The following is a 22573-nucleotide window of genomic DNA, read 5'->3' as shown; positions in this document are numbered from 1 at the left end:
AGTTTAAGATATGTAAAAATAAATAATATCCCTAAAATACAGTTGTAGATCAAAATATTGATGATACTAGTTTTTACCTAATGGAAAGTATTTATGCTTATATTTACTTGTTCCTCATTTAGGGAAATTCAACCAATTTGGAGGTTAAATCTACTTTTCTACATTGCTTATTGAAAACACTGAAACAATACATAAGTATAGATTCAATGGGCCCCTTCTTTCATCCTGTGCCCCTAACTTCCACTCTCCTAGGTCAAACCACTTTATACTTTCGATAGTTTGGATGTTTGTCCTCCAGGTAACATTTTATTCTGTTATGTGGCTTGCTTTTTCTCCCTCCTTCTCTTCTCTCTTGTCACCTCATTCTCTGGCTCCCTCCCCCAATTTACAATATACATCCTGATCTACCTCTGTTCTTTCAGCTTGGCTTGGAGAAGAACTGGCAGATGAACACGTCCTGCATGGTGGAATGCCCTGTGAACTGTCAGCTTTCTGACTGGTCTCCTTGGTCAGAATGTTCTCAAACATGTGGCCTCACAGGTTTGTTTGTACCATAACTTATATTAGGCTAATGGCCAAGGAATATGAAATAAAATATCCCTCTTGCTTTAACCCATATCAAATAATCTTCAGAAAGGTTGGACTGGTTGTCTTTCTTTCCAAAACATCTAAGCCTTACTTGTTCCTGGATTGCCTCAGGAGATATCGCTGTGATGCCTTCTCCCAATGAGATATATGCTTGCAAAACCATAACATATATTAAAGTTGCATCACTTTGTATCTCTTAAAGGAAAAATGATCCGAAGACGAACAGTGACCCAGCCCTTTCAAGGTGATGGAAGACCATGCCCTTCCCTGATGGACCAGTCCAAACCCTGCCCAGTGAAGCCTTGTTATCGGTGGCAATATGGCCAGTGGTCTCCATGCCAAGTGCAGGTATCAAATCTCAAGAAGTTGTCAGGAAGTGTGTACTCTATCTGCAGAGACTTCATCTGCAGAAAAACAGATAAAAATAATGTTAGAAATATGTTTCAGAGCTCACAGATGACAAGCTTCTTAAAATTTGTATGTACTTGCCATTTTATAACCATTTAATTAGTTTTGATAACAAAAACTCCATGCCCTATATTTTTTAAATCATTTGGAGACTGATTCATTTTAATGAAAATTTATTTTCCTGTCTTTAGCTAGGAAACAAATTGTTCAATGTATGCTTTATTGCTAGTGCCCTATAGGGCTTCTTCCCTAGGGTTTCAAATCCTTCTCTAAATGTTCATAAATCAAAGTCAGTGATGCAGAGATAACTAAGTGATGAGCTCTCTAATGAAGTATTTCTCTTTTTCTAATTAGTTATTTCTTCCTCCATTCCAGGAGGCCCAGTGTGGAGAAGGGACCAGAACAAGGAACATTTCTTGTGTAGTAAGTGATGGGTCAGCTGATGATTTCAGCAAAGTGGTGGATGAGGAATTCTGTGCTGACATTGAACTCATTATAGATGGTAATAAAAATATGGTTCTGGAGGAAACCTGCACCCAGCCTTGCCCAGGTAACAATGGCAAAGGAGAATTCATATTCTGATTATTTTTTCCTAGGACAAGGGCCATGAAGGGGTTGCATATAAAGTATAAGTTACAGGATGTCAACAGTCTTCTTATTCAGTAATATCTATGCCAACAGCTCAACACTATGCCTGTGGGGAACGGGACGCTGTCTCATTACTGCCAGGTAGGGGTGAAGTCCAGATCTCCCATGTGGCCTCTCAACACCCTCTGGAGTTTTAACATCTGCAGGAGATGGTATTTAAGGCCTTAAGCCCATGCTCCACAGAAAAGGTATGAAATAAAAGATGAGAAAATAAGGACAAAACATAACCTATTTGGGATTTTCAGAAGAGAGAAAGAGAGGCCAATGTTTAAATACATAATGGCTAAAAACAGATTAAGTCCTCATAATAACAGCTTACCCTGGGTCCAGGGTAGAATGAACAACAAACTCATACCTAGATAAATGTAGTTAAAACATAAAATATAGAAAAATAATTAGTAAAGTCTTCAGTAAGAAAAAAACAGATTATCTACAACTGGAAGACAAAATAGCAGTATGGAGGAAACTATTGAAAGATATTATTCAGATTCAATGTTAGACACAATGAGTGCATGCAGTAAAAGTAGAAAGAAAATTTTGTATATCAAATAGTATGGAAAAAATGGTAGACAGTGATAAGCTAATATTTATGAATTTGGGCTTGATGCAGAGAATTGTAGAGGAAATTTAATGTCAAAATATGCCAGAAAACCCATCCTTGGAAAAGATATAGATAGGGGCAACAATTTATTAGTGGACTGGAAATGAACAGATTGAAAATGAATTACCTGTATTTTGTCCCCAAGTGGAAAATTTGTATTCTCCCAATTTGCTTGTAATTATGATTTAAAAATTGCATCTCTTTCACAATATTTTCTTTTGAATATGACCTCAAAATATTAAAAATTAAGGATTTGGCAAAAATAATGGGGCATAAAACACATTTTCTATATAAAAGGATGTGATTTAAGAAAATTTTAAAAGTGGATAACATATATCAACAAAAATTTGTAAATGGGATTGAGTCCCTAAAACCTGGAAAAACTGACATGGGCTAGCTATTTATTCACTCATCGAGTTACTTATTCCTTCGTAAAAAAAAAAAAAATCATTTGAGATGATAAAAATGGTAGGGTATAGTTTAAGATGAACTGAATGAAATTGAACAGTAAATAAAATAACCCTGATAGGGGTTATTTTGAGGACAAGCCCCCTAGACTCTGAAAATATCCAACTATTGTATTGATCTTTGCACACATGGATATTTTCATCTACTTCAGGTCAAGAACTAAACTGTTTTTAAAAACCAAAAATCTAAATAGCAGCTCCTTCTCAATGAGTGTAAAGGTTCAGCTATGCTAGGTGAATAAGTTCTAGAGATCCGTTGTAAGACATAGTGCCTGTAGTTAACAATACTGTATTGTATACCTAAAAATGTGTTAAGTGGGTAGATCTCATGTTAAATGGTCTTATCACAATAAAAAATAAAGTAGAATAAAATAAAATTTAAAAATAAAGTAAAAGAAAAGAAAATCTGACTTTCTAAAGCCAGGCAAAGTGTTGCTGCCAACAACCTTTTGCTGAGCCAGCAATTCCCCTTTCATTTCCTGCTGCTGAAACTAGTCTGATATCATTTAAGATCTCACACACAATTCAATAAAATCATTTCGCTTCACTGCAGACCCAGCCTAAGGCTGTGGCAGCAGGTGACAGCTCCAGGCAGGGCCAAGGACTGAACCTTTGGACCTTGATGTACTGAATGGCCATAGAGGCAACAAAAAGTGACCCTTGGCTAAAAGTTGTAAGGCCTACTTTTCCAAAACCAAATCTCCAGCACCAGTAATAGGATTGTTGTGACATTCACACCATTGAGCAGAACGGGCATCCTTGTCAGACTGTGGTATATGCCTTACTATGGACACTCCCCACATGATTTCATTATACTTCCTGCAGCACACTCACTCACTCATTTGACTGTTATTTATCAAATGTAATTACAGGTCAGGCCCTGGACTTGAGGCCAGAGATACAGTGCAGACCAAGAGACCCTGTCCTTGTACAGCTTACTTTCTAATGGAAAGAACAATTGCTAATCTAATAGTGACAATAATATATAATATATAAGATTATAACCTGTGGTAAATGATGTGAAGGAAAATTACAGGATCCCATGATAACATAGAGCAAACACATTGTTTTAATTAAAGTAATTGCAAATCTAGGAGGCTGCTCTTCTCTTCTAAATTACAATCTATTCATTTCAGTTCCTCTCTTGCTAGTTTTCTCTAATGATGGGTTTTGAAAGCTGGCAATATGTGAACTAATAAGCTTTAAAGAGTAGAATACTAAATTAGGAAATACATTTCATGTGTTTAATTGTCATATCTTTGGCAGGCATAGGGTAATTTTATTGTTATTACAATGGTTTGCATGATCAAAATAGAAAAGTGTGTTTAGAACAAGGGAGTATCTCACTCTCATTTGCTGTTATTAAATCTTTGAAGTCTGACATGTATTAATTAGGGGTGAAAATTACATAACTCACAGACTATCATTAAAAGATTTATTACGTTTTGTTGCAAAATAAATGATGCTAAATGTGGATTGCCACAAAGATAAAGCCTACTGGTGAAAAGGTATGTTTTCTTTCCATGTAATTTTCAATCACTGAGGTGAAATTTTATTACATTCATATTGACAGGAAGTTTTTTTAACTTTAGCAGTTTTCCTACATAATTAAAAACTGAGTAACTCCAAAGTGACGTTTCCTAGGAAATAAAAGTGTTTCTAAAACTTTCTCAGACTATTTAGAAATTCTTTCTAGTTTCTTTTTCCTTTGCATTTCCAAAATTTACTAGAACTTTCTGTACTTCAGGAGTACCAATTACATTCTTTAATAAAGGCCTACAAAAATCACTCCATTTTGCTATTACGTATATATATGTTAGTCAATAATTCATGTCTTACCAGGACTTCTTAGGAATGACACAAGAAGTTTTTCCATTAATCAGATCTCCAGGCAACTTTCTGCTAATACCAGTCACCTTCAGCATAATATAAGGCAATATGAATTATTCATATGACCTGGCTAGAATAAATAAGTGATAAGAAACCCTTGTGAATTTGTGTCTATCATAATTGACTGTGTACTCTGAAGAGTATCACTAAGCAGTCACTCTGAAGAATGGATGGGTTAATGGAAAGGGTGTATTTCATAAAATCTTTTCTGTTCTTAAAATGGCTAAAGATTTTGGAAGCATGGATGCACTATGGCCCAGCAATTGCACTCCTAGGTACATATCCAACAGAAATGCATATATAAGTTCATCAAAAGACTTGTACTGAAATGTTTACAATAACATGATGGGAAAAATTTACAACTCCCCACATGCCCATCAATAGTAGAATGGATATCTAAATTATGATATATTCATACAATGGAAAGTTGTACGAATGAAGAAATTAGAACTTCATAAATGTATGATGGATTTCACAAACATAAATGAGAGAAAGAAGCCAGACACAAAAAAGTACATATGGTATGATTTCATATATCACACAAGGGAGGGTTTTGAGATCCTGGGAATGTTTTGTTCCTTGATTTGGGTGTTGATCACATGGTTATATAATCAGATTATCGAAATTCAGCTATCATCTGTGCATCTATGATATGTGATCATTTTACATGTTTGTTATCCTTCAATCAACATGTAAAAAGTTGATTGAGGATGTAGATCAGAGGAAATAGTGAGCATTATTTCCAGTACTGCAACTGCTCAGTTGTCTCTCTCACCTCCACTCTTCTGGGAAGAAATAGGAATGAAAACATAAAACCAGCTCTGTCAGCCTTGGACTTCAAACTTTTCAAAATTGTGAATACCTAGAAGACTAATTATGTTTATATTTAGGCTTTCTTTGAGTGTAACTCATGTGTAATAAACCACTTTACTATGATAATGACAAGAATGATAGTAGGTTTTGATCAAATATTTGTTGTATCCTAAGAAGAGATGAATTACGGTGGATGAGCTCCTGTCAGCCACAGTTTACCTTTGATATCATTAAGCAACACATAGACCAGTAATAGCCATACGGAAAATAACAATATATATACAAAGTTATACAATTACAAATTTACAAATATTAAATGCTTATTTAAATCTTATAAATATTATGTGTGACTGGGATACCAGAAACATTGCCCACTGGGGTTGGAATTAAAATGATTATCGGGCTGGCTTTTCTCTGTGGATATGGGTGTAAATTACAAATCTTTGTTTTACAGGTGACTGTTATTTGAAGGACTGGTCTTCCTGGAGCCTGTGTCAGCTGACCTGTGTGAATGGTGAGGATCTAGGCTTTGGTGGAATACAGGTCAGATCCAGACCGGTGATTATACAAGAACTAGAGAATCAGCATCTGTGCCCAGAGCAGATGTTAGAAACAAAATCATGTTATGGTGAGTGCTACCATTCATATACTCTATCTTAAGCAAAAGCATAAGATTAAAAAAAAAATAGTCTGTTAAAAATAAACAAAGTTGGCCATGTGCGGTGGCTCACACCTGTAATCCCAACGCTTTGGGAGGCCTAGGTGGGTGGATCACCTGAGGCCAGGAGTTGTGAGACCAGCCTGGCCAACATGGCAAAACCCAAACTCTACCAAAAAAAAAATTATGCATGGTGTCAGGCTCCTGTAATCCAAGCTACTCAGGAGGCTGAGGCAGGAGAATCACTTGATCCCGGGAGGCCAGAGGCTGCAGTGAGCCGAGATTGCACCACTGCACTCCAGCCTGGGCAACAAGAGTGAAATTCCATCTCAAAAATAAATAAATAAATAATTTAAAAATTTACTCAGATGTCACTTGAGGCTGAGGACGAAAGTAAGGGGAAGATTCTGAATTCTAAAGATTGGAAAGATGGAACATCCTGCCACCCTTCATAAATAAGGTGTGAGTTTTGCAAAGATGTTTCCCAGTTTTAAGAGCTCAAGAAGGCTGAGATAATTAGGAGCACATTATTTGTACGCTTATAACAATTATGATCAGGTAGGAGTCTAACAATCTTCAATTTATTTAAATCAAATGACAGAATTAAATAAAAATTACAAATCCACAGCAAAGTGTGAGATTTTACTATATTTTTTCAAATGGATAAATCAAATTATTGGTAAAAATTGATTTTAATCTAAATTTTACTTAGAATATATATAAACATCTATGTTTATATGTCTGTGTGAACGTATACACACATAGAATCATTCACTCAATGTAAGCAACACATCTTCAAGAATCACAGCATTAAATGTCGTAGTTTGGGAAACAACACCCGAAGACTCGAAAACAAAAGAATTGCTATTTGGTAGAGGCTGTGGGGCTCAACAAACAACCCTTAATGCTGCTTATGTTCTGAAATAAGTAATATGACATAGTAGCAAGTAGGAGACAAAATATCACCTTTCTTACTGAAAAGTAGGAGACAAAAGCTTAAAGTGTTGGAAAAGAATACTTGCAGTAAAAACCAAATGGGCTAGATGACTTAGCCCAAGAATTAGATAGAATTACCTGCTCTGTCAATTTGATCTTCCTAAATTTATCAACTAGGTAAAACACTCCATATGCCAGCACAGGATAAGTAAAGAGTAAAGAAAGGTCAAAAGTTACAATAAATAAAATAATTCCCAAGGCAAGAAAGAAAAGTATTCACTCCAAAATGACAAGGAAATAAAATTAGGAATCAATAGAACAATGACAAAAGAGATCTCCACACGCACACCTTAGAGTGTAAAATCATACTTCTAAAGCATTATCCAGCAAATGTTATATGGGATGCAGCAAAGAAGTACCTAGAGGAGATCTTGAAGCTTTAAACGCTTCTACAGAAGGGAGAAAAGTTAAAAATGAACTAAGCATTCAACTGAATAAATTCTTTTTTAATTTTTTTTAATTATACTTTAAGTTCTAAGGTACATGTGCACAACATGCAGGTTTGTTACATATGTATACATGTGCCATGTTGGTGTGCTGCACCCATTAACTCGTCATTTACATTAGGTATATCTCCTAATGCTATCCCTCCCCCCTCCCCCAACCCCACAACAGGCCACAGTGTATGATGTTCCCCTTCCTGTGTCCAAGTGTTTTCATTGTTCAATTCCCACCTATGAGTGAGAACATGTGGTGTTTGGTTTTTTGTCCTTGCGATAGTTTGCTCAGAATGATGGTTTCCAGCTTCATCCATGTCCCTACAAAGGACATGAACTCATCATTTTTTATGGCTGCATAGTATTCCATGGTGTATATGTGCCACATTTTCTTAATCCAGTCTATCACTGTTGGACATTTGGGTTGGTTCCAAGTCTTTGCTATTGTGAATAATGCCGCAATAAACGTATGTGTGCATGTGTCTTTATAGCAGCATGATTTATAATCCTTTGGGTATATGCCCATAGTATATGGGATGGCTGGGTCAAATGGTATTTCTAGTTCCAGATCCTTGAGGAATCGCCACACTGTCTTCCACAATAGTTGAACTAGTTTACAGTCCCACCAACAGTGTAAAAGTGTTCCTATTTCTCCACATCCTCTCCAGCACCTGTTGTTTCCTGACTTTTTAATGACTGCCATTCTAACTGGTGTGAGATGGTATCTCATTGTGGTTTTGATTTGCATTTCTCTGATGGCCAGTGATAACGAGCATTTTTTCATGTGTCTCAACTGAATAAATTTTTAAGAAAAGTAAAAAGGAAATGGAATGCAACCAACATGGATGAGTATAAATTCAGTGAGATAGAAAATAAATAATCAACAAAACCAATAGATTAGATTGTTTTTGGAGCAAACTGACAAAATAGACCAGCTCATGGCAAATTCAGTGAAGAAGAAAAAAAAGCAAAGTTGTCATTACCATAAATAAAATAAAGTTTAGAAAAATAGAATATAATTCAGTGAATAGCTTTTTCTAACAAAAGTAAAAATGTCAAGATAATTTAGGTTATATTTTATCAAGAGTAATGAAAAACCTACACCATAGATTATATAACTATTTTCAAACCTATGAAATACATACTCACATATGCACACAAACTAAAATTTAAATGGCTTTAATTATGAGTTTTCCCAAAATTTAAAGAAACAGACAACTCCTTGTTGAGATTTGATCAGGCTGGTGGGAAAAATACCAGTTATGATAGCCACAAAACGCTTTTGGAAGTCCTGAGGGTTTTTACATGACTTTGGTAATAGACCTGGTGGAAGGCGGCCTAGTCCCATTACCTTTAGTTAAACAGATTAGAGTAGTAAACAACGGGATGTGAGGAAGTTATCTAGTTAGCTTGTTTACCCACGTGGTCTCAAGATGAGCCTTTGATACATGCTTTTTACTCTTTAAGTCCACAATGTCAGTTACCCTCTAATGGCACTGACTCAAGCTTTTGTTAACTAATAAATGTGAGTCTCCCTCACTGATCAGGGCTGGCCGCAGTGACAAACCTCTCTGGTGTGTAGATGGTCAGACACTCAGCAGGACTGGCAAAAGATAATATCTGTGTGTCAGTGTACGTTTTATTCATCCATCGCTGGGGTCAGGGTCTGCAGGCAGACCCCCGTAGCTAATGCCCTCTTGTGAGGAGCAATACCTCAACTCCTACTTATGTGAAATCTGTTTTTTTATAAGAACATATTCTTTTTTTAATTTGAATTACATTTAGTTTCTTTTTTTAATTATACTTTAAGTTCTGGGATACATGTGCAGAACGTGCAGGTTTGTTACACAGGTATACACATGCCATGGTGATTTGCTGCACCCATCAATCCATCATCTACTTCATCTACTTTAGGTATTTCTCCTAATGCTATCCCTCCCCTAGCCCCTACCCCTCGACAGGCCCCAGTGTGTGATGTTCCCCTCCCTGTGTCCATGTATTCTCATTGTTCAACTCCCAATTATGAATGAGAACATGCAGTGTTTGGTTTTCTGTTTCTGTGTTAGTTTGCTGAGAATGATAGTTTCCAGGTTCATCCGTGTCCCTGCAAAGGACATGAACTCATCCTTTTTTATGGCTGCATACTATTCCATGGTGTATACATGCCACATTTTCTTCATCCAGTCTATCATTGATGAGCATTTGGGTTGGTTCCAAGTCTTTGCTATTGTGAACAGTGCTGCAATAAATATAAGTGTGCATGTGCCTTTATAATAGAATGATTTATAATCCTTTGTGTATATACCCAGTAATGGGATTGCTGGGTCCAGTGATATTTCTGGTTCTAGATCCTTGAGGAATCACCATGCTGTGTTCCACAATGGTTGACCTAATTTACAGTCCCACCAGCAGCGTAAAAGCATTCCTGTTTCTCCACATCCTCTCTAGCATCCATTGTTTCCTGACTTTTAAATGATAACCATTCTAATTGGTGTGAGATGGTATCTCATTGTGGTTTTGATTTGCATTTCTCTAATGACCAGTGTTGATGAGCTTTTTTTCATGTTTGTTGGCTGCATAATGTCTTCTTTTCAGAAGTGTCTGTTCATATTCTTCGCCCACTTTTTCATGGGGTTGTTGTTTTCTTGTAAATTTATTTAAGTTCTTTGTAGATTCTGGATATTAGCCTTTTGTCAGATGGATAGATTGCAAAATTTTTCTCCCAATCAGCAGGTTGCCTGTTCACTCTGATGATAGTTTCTTTTGCTGTGCAGAAGCTCTTTAATTAGATCCCGTTTGTCAATTTTGGCTTTTGTGGCCATTGCTTTTGGTGTTTGTTTTAGTCATGAAGTCTTTGCCCATGCCTATGTCCTGAATAGTATTGCCTAGGTTTTCTTCTATGGTTTTTACGGTTTTAGGTCTTGGGTTTACGTCTTTAATCCATCTTGAGTGAATATCTGTATAAGGTGTAAGGAAGGGTCCGGTTTCAGTTTTCTGTATATGGCTAGCCAGTTTTCCTGACACCATTTATTAAATAGGGAATCCTTTTCCCATTGCTTTTGTTAGGCTTGTCAAAGATCAGATGGTTGTAGATGTGTGTTATTATTTCTGAGGCCTCGGTTGTGTTCCATTGGTTTATATATCTGTTTTGGTACCAGTACCATGCTGTTTTGGTTACTGTAGCCCTGTGGCTGTGGGTTTGACATAAATAGCTCTTATTATTTTGAGATATGTTCCATCAATACCTAGTTTATTGAGAGTTTTTAGCATGAAGGGGTGTTGAATTTTGTCAAAGGCCTTTTCTGCATCTATTGAGATAATCATGTGGTTTTTGTCATTGATTCTATTTATGTGATGGATTACGTTTATTGATTCACATATGTTGAACCCGCCTTGCATCCCAGGGATGAAGCCGACTTGATCATGGTGGATAAGCTTTTTGATGTGCTGCTGGATTCGATGTGCCAGTATGTGATTGTGGATTTTCACATCAATGTTCATCAGGGATATTGGCCTGAAATTTGTTTTTCTTTATTGTGTCTCTGCCAGTTTTTGGTATCGGGATGATGGTGGCCTCATAAAATGAGTTAGGGAGGAGTCCCTCTTTTTATATTGTTTGGAGTAGTTTCAGAAAGAATGGTACCAGCTCCTCTTTGTACCTCTGGTAGAATTTGGCTGTGGATCTGTCTGTTCCTGGGCTTTTTGTGGTTGGTAGGCTACTAATTACTGCCTCAATTTTAGAATTTGTTATTGGTCTCTTCAGGGATTCAACTTCCTCCTGGTTTAGTCATGGGAGGGAGTATGTTTCCAGGAATTTCTCTCTTCTAAATTTTCTAGCTTATTTGTGTAGAGGTGTTTATAGTATGCTCTGACAGTGGTTTGTATTTCTGTGGGATCAGTGATGATATCCCCTTTATCATTTTTTATTGAATCTATTTGATTCTTCTCTCTTTTCTTCTTTCTTAGTCTGGCTAGCCATCTATCTAAATTGTTGATCTTTTCAAAAAAGCAGCTCCTTGATTGATTTTTTCAAGGGTGTTTCATGTCTGTATCACCTTCAGCTCTGCTCTTAGTTATTTCTTGAGTTCTGCTAGCTTTTGAATTTACTCTTGCTTCTCTAGTTCTTTTAATTTTGATGTTAAGGTGTTGATTTTAGATCTTTCCTGCTTTCTCCTGTGAGCATTTAGTGCTATAAATTTCCCTGTAAACACGGTTTTAGCTGTGTGCCAGAGATTCTGGTATGTTGTGTCTTTGAACTCATTGGTTTCAAATAACTTACTTATTTCTGCTTTAGTTTTGTTATTTACCCAGTAGTCATTCAGGAGCAGGTTGTTCAGTTTCCATGTAGTTGAGTGGTTTTGAGTGGGTTTCTTAATCCTGAGTTCTAATTTGATTGTACTGTGTCTGAGAGACTGTTTGTTATGATTTCTGTTCTTTTGCATTTGCTAAGGAGTGTTTTACCTCCAACTGTGTGGTCAATTTTAGAAAAAATGCAATGTGGTGCTGAGAAGAGTGTATATTCTGGGCCGGGCACGGTGGCTCATGCCTGTAATCCCAGCACTTTGGGAGGCCGAGGCGGGCGGATTACAAGGTCAGTAGTTTGAGAACAGCCTGGCCAATATGGTGAAACCCCATCTCTACTAAAAATACAATAATCAGCTGGACATGGTGGCGGGTGCCTGTAGTCCCAGCTACTCGGGAGGCTGAGGCAGGAGAATCACTTTAACCTGGGAGGTGGAGGTTGCAGTAAGCTGAGATAGTTCCACTGCACTACAGCCTGGGTGACAGAGCAAGATTCTGTCTGTCTCAAAAAAGAAAAAAAAAAAAAAGAATGCATATTCTGTTGATTTGGGGTGGAGAGTTTTGTAGAAGTCTATTAGGTCTCCTTGGTCCACAGCTTAGTTCAAGTCCTGAATATCCTTATTAATTATCTGTCTCATTGATTTGCCTAATATTGACAATGGGGTGTTAAAGTCTCCCACTATTATTGTATGGGAGTCTAACTCTCTTTGTAGGTCTCTAAGGACTTGCTTTATGAATCTGGGTGCTCCTGCATTGGGTGTGTCTATATTTGGGATAGTTAGCTCTTCTTGTTACATTGATCCCTTTACCATATGTAATGCACTTCTTTGTCTCTTTTGATCTTTGTTGGTTTAAAGTCTGTTTTATCAGAGACTAGGATTGTAACCCCCGCTTTTTTTTTTGCTTTCCATTTGCTTGGTAAATATTCCTCCATCCCTTTATTTTAAGCTTATGTGTATGTTTGCATGTGAGATGGGTCACCTGAATATAGCCCACCAATGGGTCTTGACTTGTTATTCAATTTGCCAGTCTGTGTCTTTTAATTGGGGCATTTAGCCCATTTACATTTAAGGTTAATATTGTTATATGTGAATTTGATCCTGTCATTGTGATCCTAGCTGGTTATTTTGACCATTAGTTGATGCAGTTTCTTCATAGTGTTGATAGTCTTTACAATTTGGTATGTGTTTGTGCTGGGTCTGTCCCACAGACCCTGGCCGACCGATGAATGAAGTGAGTACTTGGACACAGGTATGCAGTGTAAGAGCAGCTAGGGGTCTGCCTGGCTCTAGTTGCCAAAGCGCAGCCCCGAGAAGCTGGAGCTGCATGCTTTTATTCAGTGTAGGCGTGATTCCAAAAGCCTAAAGCCTGGAGCAAACACAATCTGTGGGTAACTAACATTTCTTGTTCCCCTTTCAAGGAACATCACGTGTGTGGATGATCAAAGATTGGTTCTTGGTCAACACAAGTAAACAAGCCTGTTTAAGATAAATTCCCCTACACTCCCTTGTACCTACTCCTTGCCCTCTGCCTCAGGGTCAGAGAACAGCTGCCTTTGGCTATTCTCCCGCAAAGCCAGGCAGAGCCTTCGCACCTTTCGGAAGGCCTGCTCCTTTCCCTATAGTTTCTCCCACCACTCTGACCGATCTACATGTTTGCAGTGGCTGGTACCAGTTTTTTCTTTCAATATTGAGTGTGCCCTTTAGGAGCTCTTGCAGGCCTGCTGGTGACAAAATCTCTCAGCATTTGCTTGTCTGTAAAGAATTTTATTTCTCCTTTGCTTATGAAGCTTAGTTTGGCTGGATGTGAAATTATGGATTGAAAATTCTTTAAGAATGTTGAATATTCTTTAAGAATGTTGAATATTGGATCCCAATCTCTTCTGGCTTGTAGGATTTCTGCAGAGGGATCCACTGTTAGTCTGATGGGCTTCCCTTTGTGGGTAACCTGACCTTTCTATCTGGCTGCCCACATTTTTTCCTTCATTTCAACCTTTGTGAATCTGATGATTATGTGTCTTGGGGTTGCTCTTCTCAAGGAGTATCTTTGTGGTGTTCTCTGTAGTTCCTGAATTTGAATGTTGGCCTGTCTTGCTAGGTTGGGGAAGTTCTCCTGGATAATATCCTGAAGAGTGTTTTCCAACTTGGTTCCATTCTCCCCATCACTTTCAGGTACATCAATCAAAGGCAGATTTAGTCTTTTCACATAGTCCCATATTTCTTGGAGGCTTTGTTTGTTCCTTTTTGTTCTTTCTCTCTAATCTTGTCTTCTCACTTTATTTCATTAAGTTGATCTTCAATCTCTGATATTGTTTCTTCTGCTTTATCGATTTGGCTATTGATACTTGTGTATGCTTCACGAAATTTTTGAGCTGTGTTTTTCAGCTCCATCAGGTCATTTATGCTGTTATCTAAACTGGTTATTCTTGTTAGCAATTCATCTAACTTTTTTCAAGGTTCTTAGCTTCCCTGCATTCTGTTAGAACATGCTCCTTTAGCTCAGAGGAGTTTGTTATTACTCACCTTCTGAAGGCTACTTCTGTCCATTTGTCAAACTTATTCTCTGTCCAGTTTTGTTCCCCTGCTGGCGAAGAGTTGTGATACTTTGGAGGAGAGGAAGCATTTGGGTTTTTGGATTTTCAGACTTTTTGTGCTGGTTTTTCCTCGTCTTCATGGATTTATCTACCTTTGATGTTGGTTACCTTCAGTTGGTGGTCTCTGAGTGGACATCCTTTTTTATTGATGTTAATGCTATTCCTTTATGTTTGATAGTTTTTCTTCTAACAGTCAGGACCCTCTGCTGGAGGTCCACTCCAGACCCTGTTTGCCTGGATATCACCAACGGAGGCTGCACAACAGCGAAGATTGCTGCCAGTTACTTCCTCTGAAAACTTCATCCCAGAGGGGCACCTGCCAGATGCCAGCCAGATCTCTCCTGTATGAGGCATCTGTCAACCCCTGCTGAGAGGTATCTCCCAGTCAAAGACACAGGGGTCAGGGACCCACTTCGGGAGAGAGTATGACCCTTAGCAGAGGTCAAACACTGTGCTGTGAGATCTACTGCTCTCTTCAGAGCCATCAGGCAGGGATGTTTAATTCTGCTGATCAATTCTGCTGAAGCTGCACCCACAGCTGCCCCTTCCCCCAGGTGCTCTATCCCAGGGAGATGGGAGTTTGATCTATAAGCCCCTGACTGGGGCTGCTGCCTTTCTTTCAGAGATGCCCTGCTCAGGGAGAAGGAATCTAGAGAGGCAGTCTGGCTACAAGGGCTTTGCATAGCTGTGGTGGGCTCTGCCCAGTTCAAACTTCCCAGCAGCTTTGTTTACACTGTGAGGAGAAAACTGCCTACTCAAGTCTCAATAATGGTATACACCCCTCCTCCCACCAAGCTTGAGAGTCACAGGTTGTCTTCAGACTGCTGTGCTGGCAGTGAGAATGTCAAGCCAGTGGATCTTAGCTTGCTGAGCTCTGTGGGGGTGGGATCCACTGAGTTAGACCACTCAGCTCCCTGGCTTCAGCCCCCTTTCCAGGGCAGTGAACAGTTCGGTCCTGCTGGTGCTCCAGGCCCCACTTGGGTATGAAAAAAAACTCTTGCAGCTAGCTCAGTGCCTGCCCAAACAGCCACCCAGTTTTGTGCTTGAAACCCAAGGCCCTGGTGGTGTAGGCACCCGAGGGAATCTCCTGGTCTGTGGGTTGCAAAGACCATGAGAAAAGCATAGTATCTGGGCCGGAATGCACCATTCCTCATGGCTTCCCTTGGCTAGGTGAGAGAGTTCCCCAACCCCTTGCACTTCCCAGGTGAGGCAACACCCAACCCTGCTTCAGCTCACCCTCCATGAGCTGCACTTACTGTCCAGCCAGTCCCAATGAGATGAGCCAGGTACCTCAGTTGGAAATGCAGAAATCACCCACCTTCTGCATCAATTTCACTGGAAGCTGCAGACTGGCACTGTTCCTATTTGGCCATCTTGGATCCAGGATCTCCCTATGTGGGATCTCCCTATGTGAAATCTTAAAAAAAAATGTTGAGATTCTGGGCAAGATGGCCAAATAGGAACAGCTCCGGTCTGCAGATCCCAGCAAAATCAATGCAGAAGATGGGTGATTTTTGCATTTCCAACTGAGGTACCCAATTCATTTCATTGGGACTCATTGGACAGTGGGTGCAGCCCACGGAGGGCAAGCTGAAGCAAAGTGGGGCATTGCCTCACCTGGGGAGCGCAAGGGGTCAGGGATTCCCTGCCCTAGCCAAGGGAAGCTGTGAAAGACTGAACGGTGTACTCCAGCCCAGATACATCGCAGTCTTTGCAACCCGCAGACCAAGAGATTCCCTCTGGTGCCTACGCCACCAGGGCCCTGGGTTTCAACCACAAAACTGGGTGGCAATTTGGGAAGACACCTAGCTAGCTGCAGGAGCTTTTTTTCATACCCCAATGGCATCTGGAATGCCAGCAGGACAGAACAATTCACTGCCCTGGAAAGGGGGCTGAGGCCAGGGGGCCAAGTGGTCAGGCTGGGCAGGTGCCACACTCACAGAACCCAGCAAGCTAAGATCCACTGGCTTGAAATTCTCGCTGCCAGCACAGCAGTCTGAGGTTGACCTGAGATGCTCGAGCTGGGGAGGGGCGTCTGCCATTACTGAGGCTTGAGTAGGCTGTTTTACCTTCACAGTGTAAATAAAGTCACCGGGAAGTTCAAACTGGGCAGAGCCCACTGCAGCTCAGCAAGTCTGCTGTGGCCAGACCGCCTTTCTAGATTCCTCCTTTCTGGGCAGGGCATTTGTGAAAAAAAAGGCAGGAGCCCCAGTCAGGGGCTAATAGATAAAATTCCTATCTATCTTCCTGGGACAGAGCACCTGGGGCAAGGGGCACTGTGAGTGCAGCTTAGGCAGACTTAAACATCCCTGCCTGATGGTTCTGAAGAGAGCAGCAGATCTCCCAGCACAGCATTTGATCTCTGCTAAGGAACAGACTGTCTCCTGACTGGGAGACACCTCCCAGTAGGGGACAAAAGACACTTCATAAAGGAGAGCTCTGGCTGGCATCTGGCAGGTGCCCCTCTGGGATGAAGTTTTCAGAGGAAGGAACAGGCAGCAATCTTTGCTGTTCTGCAGCCTCTGCTGGTGATATCCAGGCAAATAGGGTCTGGAGTGGACTTCCAGAAAACTCCAGCAGACCTGCAGCAGAGGGTCCTGACTGTTAGAAGAAAAATTAACAAACAGAAAGGAATAGCATTAACATCAATAAAAAAGGACGTCCACTCAGAGACCCCATCCGAAGGTCACCAAAATCAAACACCAAAGGTAGATAAATCCACGAAGATGGGGAGAAACCAGCTCGAAAGGGCTGAAAATTTCAAAAACCAGAATGCCTCTTCCCCTCCAAAGGATCACAACTCCTCACCAGCAAGGGAACAAAACTGGACAGAGAATAAGTTTGACGAATTGACAGAAGGTGGCTTCAGAAGGTGGGTAATAACGAACTCCTCTGAGCTAAAAGAGCATGTTCTAACCAAATGCAAGGAAGCTAAGAACCTTGAAAAAAGGTTAGAAGAATTGCTAACGTGAATAACCAGTTTAGATAACAACATAAATGACCTGATGGAGCTGAAAAACACAGCTCAAAAATTTCGTGAAGCATACACAAGTATCAATAGCCAAATCAATAAAGCAGAAGAAACAATATCAGAGATTGAAGATCAACTTAATGAAATAAAGTGAGAAGACAAGATTAGAGAGAAAAGAATAAAAAGGAACAAACAAAGCCTCCAAGAAATATGGGACTATGTGAAAAGACTAAATCTGCCTTTGATTGGTGTACCTGAAAGTGATGGGAAGAATGGAAAACACTCTTCAGGATATTATCCAGGAGAACTTCCCCAACCTAGCAAGACAGGCCAACATTCAAATTCAGGAACTACAGAGAACACCACAAAGATACTCCTTGAGAAGAGCAACCCCAAGACACATAATCATCAGATTCACAAAGGTTGAAATGAAGGAAAAAATGTGGGCAGCCAGATAGAAAGGTCAGGTTACCCACAAAGGGAAGCCCATCAGACTAACAGTGGATCTCTCTGCAGAAACCCTGCAAGCCAGAAGAGAGTGGGGGCCCATATTCAACATTCTTAAAAGAAAGAATTTTCAAGCCAGAATTTCATATCCAGCCAAACTAAGCTTCGTAAGTGAAAGAGAAATAAAATTCTTTACAGACAAGCAAATGCTGAGAGATTTTGTCACCACCAGGCCTGCCTTACCAGAGCTCCTGAAGGAAGCACTAAACATGGAAAAGAACAACTGGTACCACAAACATAACAAATTGTAAAGACCATCAACACTATGAAGAAACTGCATCAACTAACAGGCAAAATAACCAGCTAGCATCACAATGACAGGATCAAATTCATACATAACAATAAATGTAAAACAGGATCAAATTCATACATAACAATATTAACGTTAAATGTAAATGGGCTAAATGCCCCCAGTTAAAAGACACAGACTGGCAAATTGGATAAAGAGTCAAGACCTATCAGTGTGCTGTGTTCAGGAGACCCATCTCACGTGCAAAGACACACATACGCTCCAAATAAAGGGATGGAGGGATATTTACCAAGCAAATAGCAAAAAAAAAAAAAAAGCAGGAGTTGCAATCCTAGTCTCTGATAAAACAGACTTTAAACCAACAAAGATCAAAAGAGACGAAGAAGGGCATTAAATATGGTAAAGGGATCAATGTAACAAGAAGAGCTAACTGTCTTAAATATAGATGCACCCAATGCAGGAGCACCCAGATTCATAAAACAAGTTCTTAGAGACCTACAAAGAGACTTAGACTCCCACACAATTTAACACACCACTGCCAATAATAGACTGATCAACATGACAGAAAATTAACAAGGATATTCAGGACTTGAACTCAGCTCTGGAACAAGCAGACCTAATAGACTTCTACAGAACTCTCCACCCCAAATCAACAGAATATACATTCTTCTCAGCACCACATCACACTTATTCTAATAGTGACCACATAATTGGAAGTAAAACACTCCTCAGCAAATGCAAAAGAACAGAAATCATAAACAGTCTCTGAGATCACAGTGCAATCCAATTAGAACTCAGGATTAAGAAACTCACTCAAAACTGCACAACTACATGGAAACTGAACAACCTGCTCCTGAACGACTTACTGGGTAAACAAAGATATTCTCTGAAAGCAATGAGAACACAGACTCAAAGTACCAGAGGGAAGTTTATAGCACTAAATGCACACAATAGAAAGCAGGAATGATCTAAAATTTACACTCTAACATCACAATTAAAAGTACTAGAGAAGTAAGAGCAAACAAATTCAAAAGCTAGCAGAACTGAAGGAAATAAATAGAGACACAAAAAACTCTTTTAAAAAATCAATGAATCCATCAGCTGGTTTTTTGAAAAGATCAACAAAATAGATACACTGCTAGCCAGACGAAGAAAGAAGAAAAGAGAGAACAATCAAATAGATGCAATAAAAAATGATAAAGGGGATATCACCAGTGATCCCACAGGAATTCAAACTACCATCTGAGAATACTATAAACACCTCTATACAAATAAAATAGAAAATCTAGAAGAAATGGATAAATTCCTGGACACATACATCCTCCCAAGTCTAAACCAGGAAGAAGTCGAATCCCTGAATAGACAACAAGTTCTAAAATTGAGGCACTAATTAATAGCCTACCAACCACAAAAAGTCCAGGACCAGATGGATTCACAGTCAAATTCTACCAGAGGTACAAAGAGAAGCTGGTACCATTCCTTCAGAAACGATTCCAAACAATAGAAAAAGGGAATCCTCCCTAACTCATTTTATGAGGCCATCATCATCCTAATACCAAGACACAACAACAACAAAAAAAGAAAATTTCAGGCCAATATCCCTGATGAACATTGGTGTGAAAATCCTCAACAAAATACTGGCAAACTGAATCCAGTAGCACATCAAAAAGCTTATCTACCACAATCAAGTCAGCTTCATCCCTGGGATGCAAGGCTGGTTCAACACACGTAAATCAATAAACATAATCCATCACATAAACAGAATCAATGACAAAAACCACATGATTATCTCAATAGATGCAGAAAAGACCTTTGTCAAAATTCAACACCCCTTCATGCTAAAAATTCTCAATAAGCTAGGTATTGATGAAACATATCTCAAAATAATAAGAGCTATTTATGACAAACCCACAGCCAATACCATACTGAATGGGCAATAACTGGAACCATTCCCTTTGAAAACTGGCACAAGACAAGGATGCCCTCTCTTACCACTCCTATTCAACATAGTATTGGAAGTTCTGGCCAGGGCATTCAGGCAAGAGAAAGAAATAAAGGGTATTCAAATAGTAAAAGAGGAAGTCAAGTTGTCTCTGTTTGCAGATGACATGATTGTATATTTAGAAAACCCCATCATCTCAGCCCAAAATCTCCTTAAGCTGATAAGCAACTTCAGCAAAGTCTCAGGATACAAAATCAATGTGCAAAAATCACAAGCATTCCTATACACCAATAACAGAAAAACAGCCAAATTATGAGTGTACTTCCATTCACAATTGCTACAAAGAGAATAAAATACCTAGGAATACAACCTACGAGGGATGTGAAGGACCTCTTCAAGGAGAACTACAAACCACTGCTCAAGGAAATCAGAGAGGACACAAACAAATGGAAAAACATCCCATGATCGTGGATAGGAAGAATCAATATTGTGAAAATGGCCATACTGCCCAAAGTAATTTACAGATTCAGTGCTATCCCCATCAAGTTACCATTGACTTTCTTCACAGAATTAGAAAAAAACTACTTTTAGTTTCATCTGGAACAAAAAAAGAGCCCACATAGCCAAGTCAATCCTAAGCCAAAAGAACAAAGCTGGAGGCATCATGCTACCTGACTTCAAACTATACTACAAGGCTACAGTAACCAAAACAGCATGGTACTGGTACCAAAACAGAGATATAGATCAATGGAACAGAACAGAGCCCTCAGAAATAATGCTGCATATCTACAACTATCTGATCTTTGACAAACCTGACAAAAACAAGAAATGGGGAAAGGATTCCCTATTTAATAAATGGTGCTGGGAAAACCAGCTAGCCATATGTAGAAAGCTGAAACTGGATCCCTTCCTTAAACCTTATACAAAAATTCACTCAAGATGGATTAAAGACTTAAACCTCAGACCTAAAAACGTAAAAACCATAGAAGAAAACCTAGGCAATACTATTCAGGACATAGGCATGGGCAAAGACTTCATGACTAAAACACCAAAAGCAATGGGCACAAAAGCCAAAATTGACAAATGGGATCTAATTAAACTAAAGAACTTCTGCACAGCAGAAGAAACTATCATCAGAGTGAACAGGCAACCTGCTGATTGGGAGAAAAATTTTGCAATCTATCCATCTGACAAAGGGCTAATATCCAGAAACTACAAAGAACTTAAACAAATTTGCAAGAAAAAAACAATGCCATCAAAAAGTGAGCAAAGAATATGAATGGGCACTTCTCAAAAGAAGACATTATGCAGCCAACAAACATGAAGAAAAGCTCATCATCACTGGTCATTAGAGAAACACAAATCAAAACCACAATGAGATACCATCTCACACCAGTTAGAATGGTGATCAGTTAAGTCAGGATACAATGGATGCTAGAGAGGATGTGGAGAAACAGGAACGCTTTTACACTGTTGGTGGAAGTATAAATTAGTTCAACCATTGTGGAAGACAGTGTGGTGGTTCCTCAAGGATCTAGAACCAGAAATACCATTGGACTCAGCAATCCCATTACTGGGTATATACGTAAAGGATTATGAACCATTTTATTATAAAGACACATGCACACGTATGTTTATTGCAGCGCTGTTCACCATAGCAAAGACTTGGAACCAACCCAAATGCCCATCAATGATAGACTAGGTAAAGAAAATGTGGCACATATACACCATGGAATATTATGCAGCCATAAAAAAGGATGAGTTCATGTCCTTTGCAGGGACATGGATGAAGCTGGAAACCATCATTCTTAGCAAACTATCACAAGAACAGAAAACCAAACACCACACATGTTCTCATAAGTGGGAGTTGAACAACGAGAACATATGGACACAGGGAATGGAACATCACACACCGGTTCCTGTGAGGGGGTGGAGGTAAGGGGGAGGGATAGCACTAGGAGAAATACCTAATGTAGATGACAGGTTGATGGGTGCAGCAAACCAGCATGTCACGTGTATACCTATGTAACAAACCCCCAGTTACTATAAGAGTATAACCTTGGCAGTAAAACCAGTTAAAAATAAAGTTACTTATGAAAGTAGATGTCAAAATCATAAAAATAAAATATTAGCTAACCAAATTAATATTTAATAATATCATGACTATAATTATTGAAATACAAAGATAACCAAATAATTGTTGAAATACAAAGATAACCAAATATTAGTAAAATCTATTAATATAATTTATCACATTAACAGAAATAAAGATATAATTTTTAATACACATCAAAAGGTATTTCTAAAATTCAGTGCACTTTCACAATAAAAACTTGTAGACCAAACTTGAACTAGAAGAGAATCTTTTTACTTAATAAATAAGGCCTATCAAAATTTACACAAACATCATAATACATGGGGAAACATTAGAGGCAGGCTCTTGGAATCAATAACAGAACAAGGATACCACTATTGCCACTTATTTTCAACCTAGTGAAGGAG

At 39.0% G+C, this 22573-nt stretch overlaps 1 protein-coding gene across 1 annotated transcript in view; it reads left to right on the top strand.

Annotated features, from left to right (window-relative positions):
* THSD7A (thrombospondin type 1 domain containing 7A) overlaps nt 1-22573 on the top strand; it is a 468774-nt gene that overhangs the window by 431337 nt on the left and 14864 nt on the right. Inside the window, exons 20-23 of the mRNA XM_004045112.4 lie at nt 423-540; nt 791-936; nt 1372-1546; nt 5870-6043. Coding sequence (XP_004045160.3) covers nt 423-540; nt 791-936; nt 1372-1546; nt 5870-6043 — 613 coding nt within the window. The remainder of the gene's footprint in view (nt 1-422; nt 541-790; nt 937-1371; nt 1547-5869; nt 6044-22573) is intronic.

Source organism: Gorilla gorilla, chromosome 6, assembly GCF_029281585.2.
Source record: "Gorilla gorilla gorilla isolate KB3781 chromosome 6, NHGRI_mGorGor1-v2.1_pri, whole genome shotgun sequence".
Lineage (NCBI taxonomy): Eukaryota > Metazoa > Chordata > Mammalia > Primates > Hominidae > Gorilla > Gorilla gorilla.
This window is presented reverse-complemented; position numbering and strand designations above follow the sequence as displayed.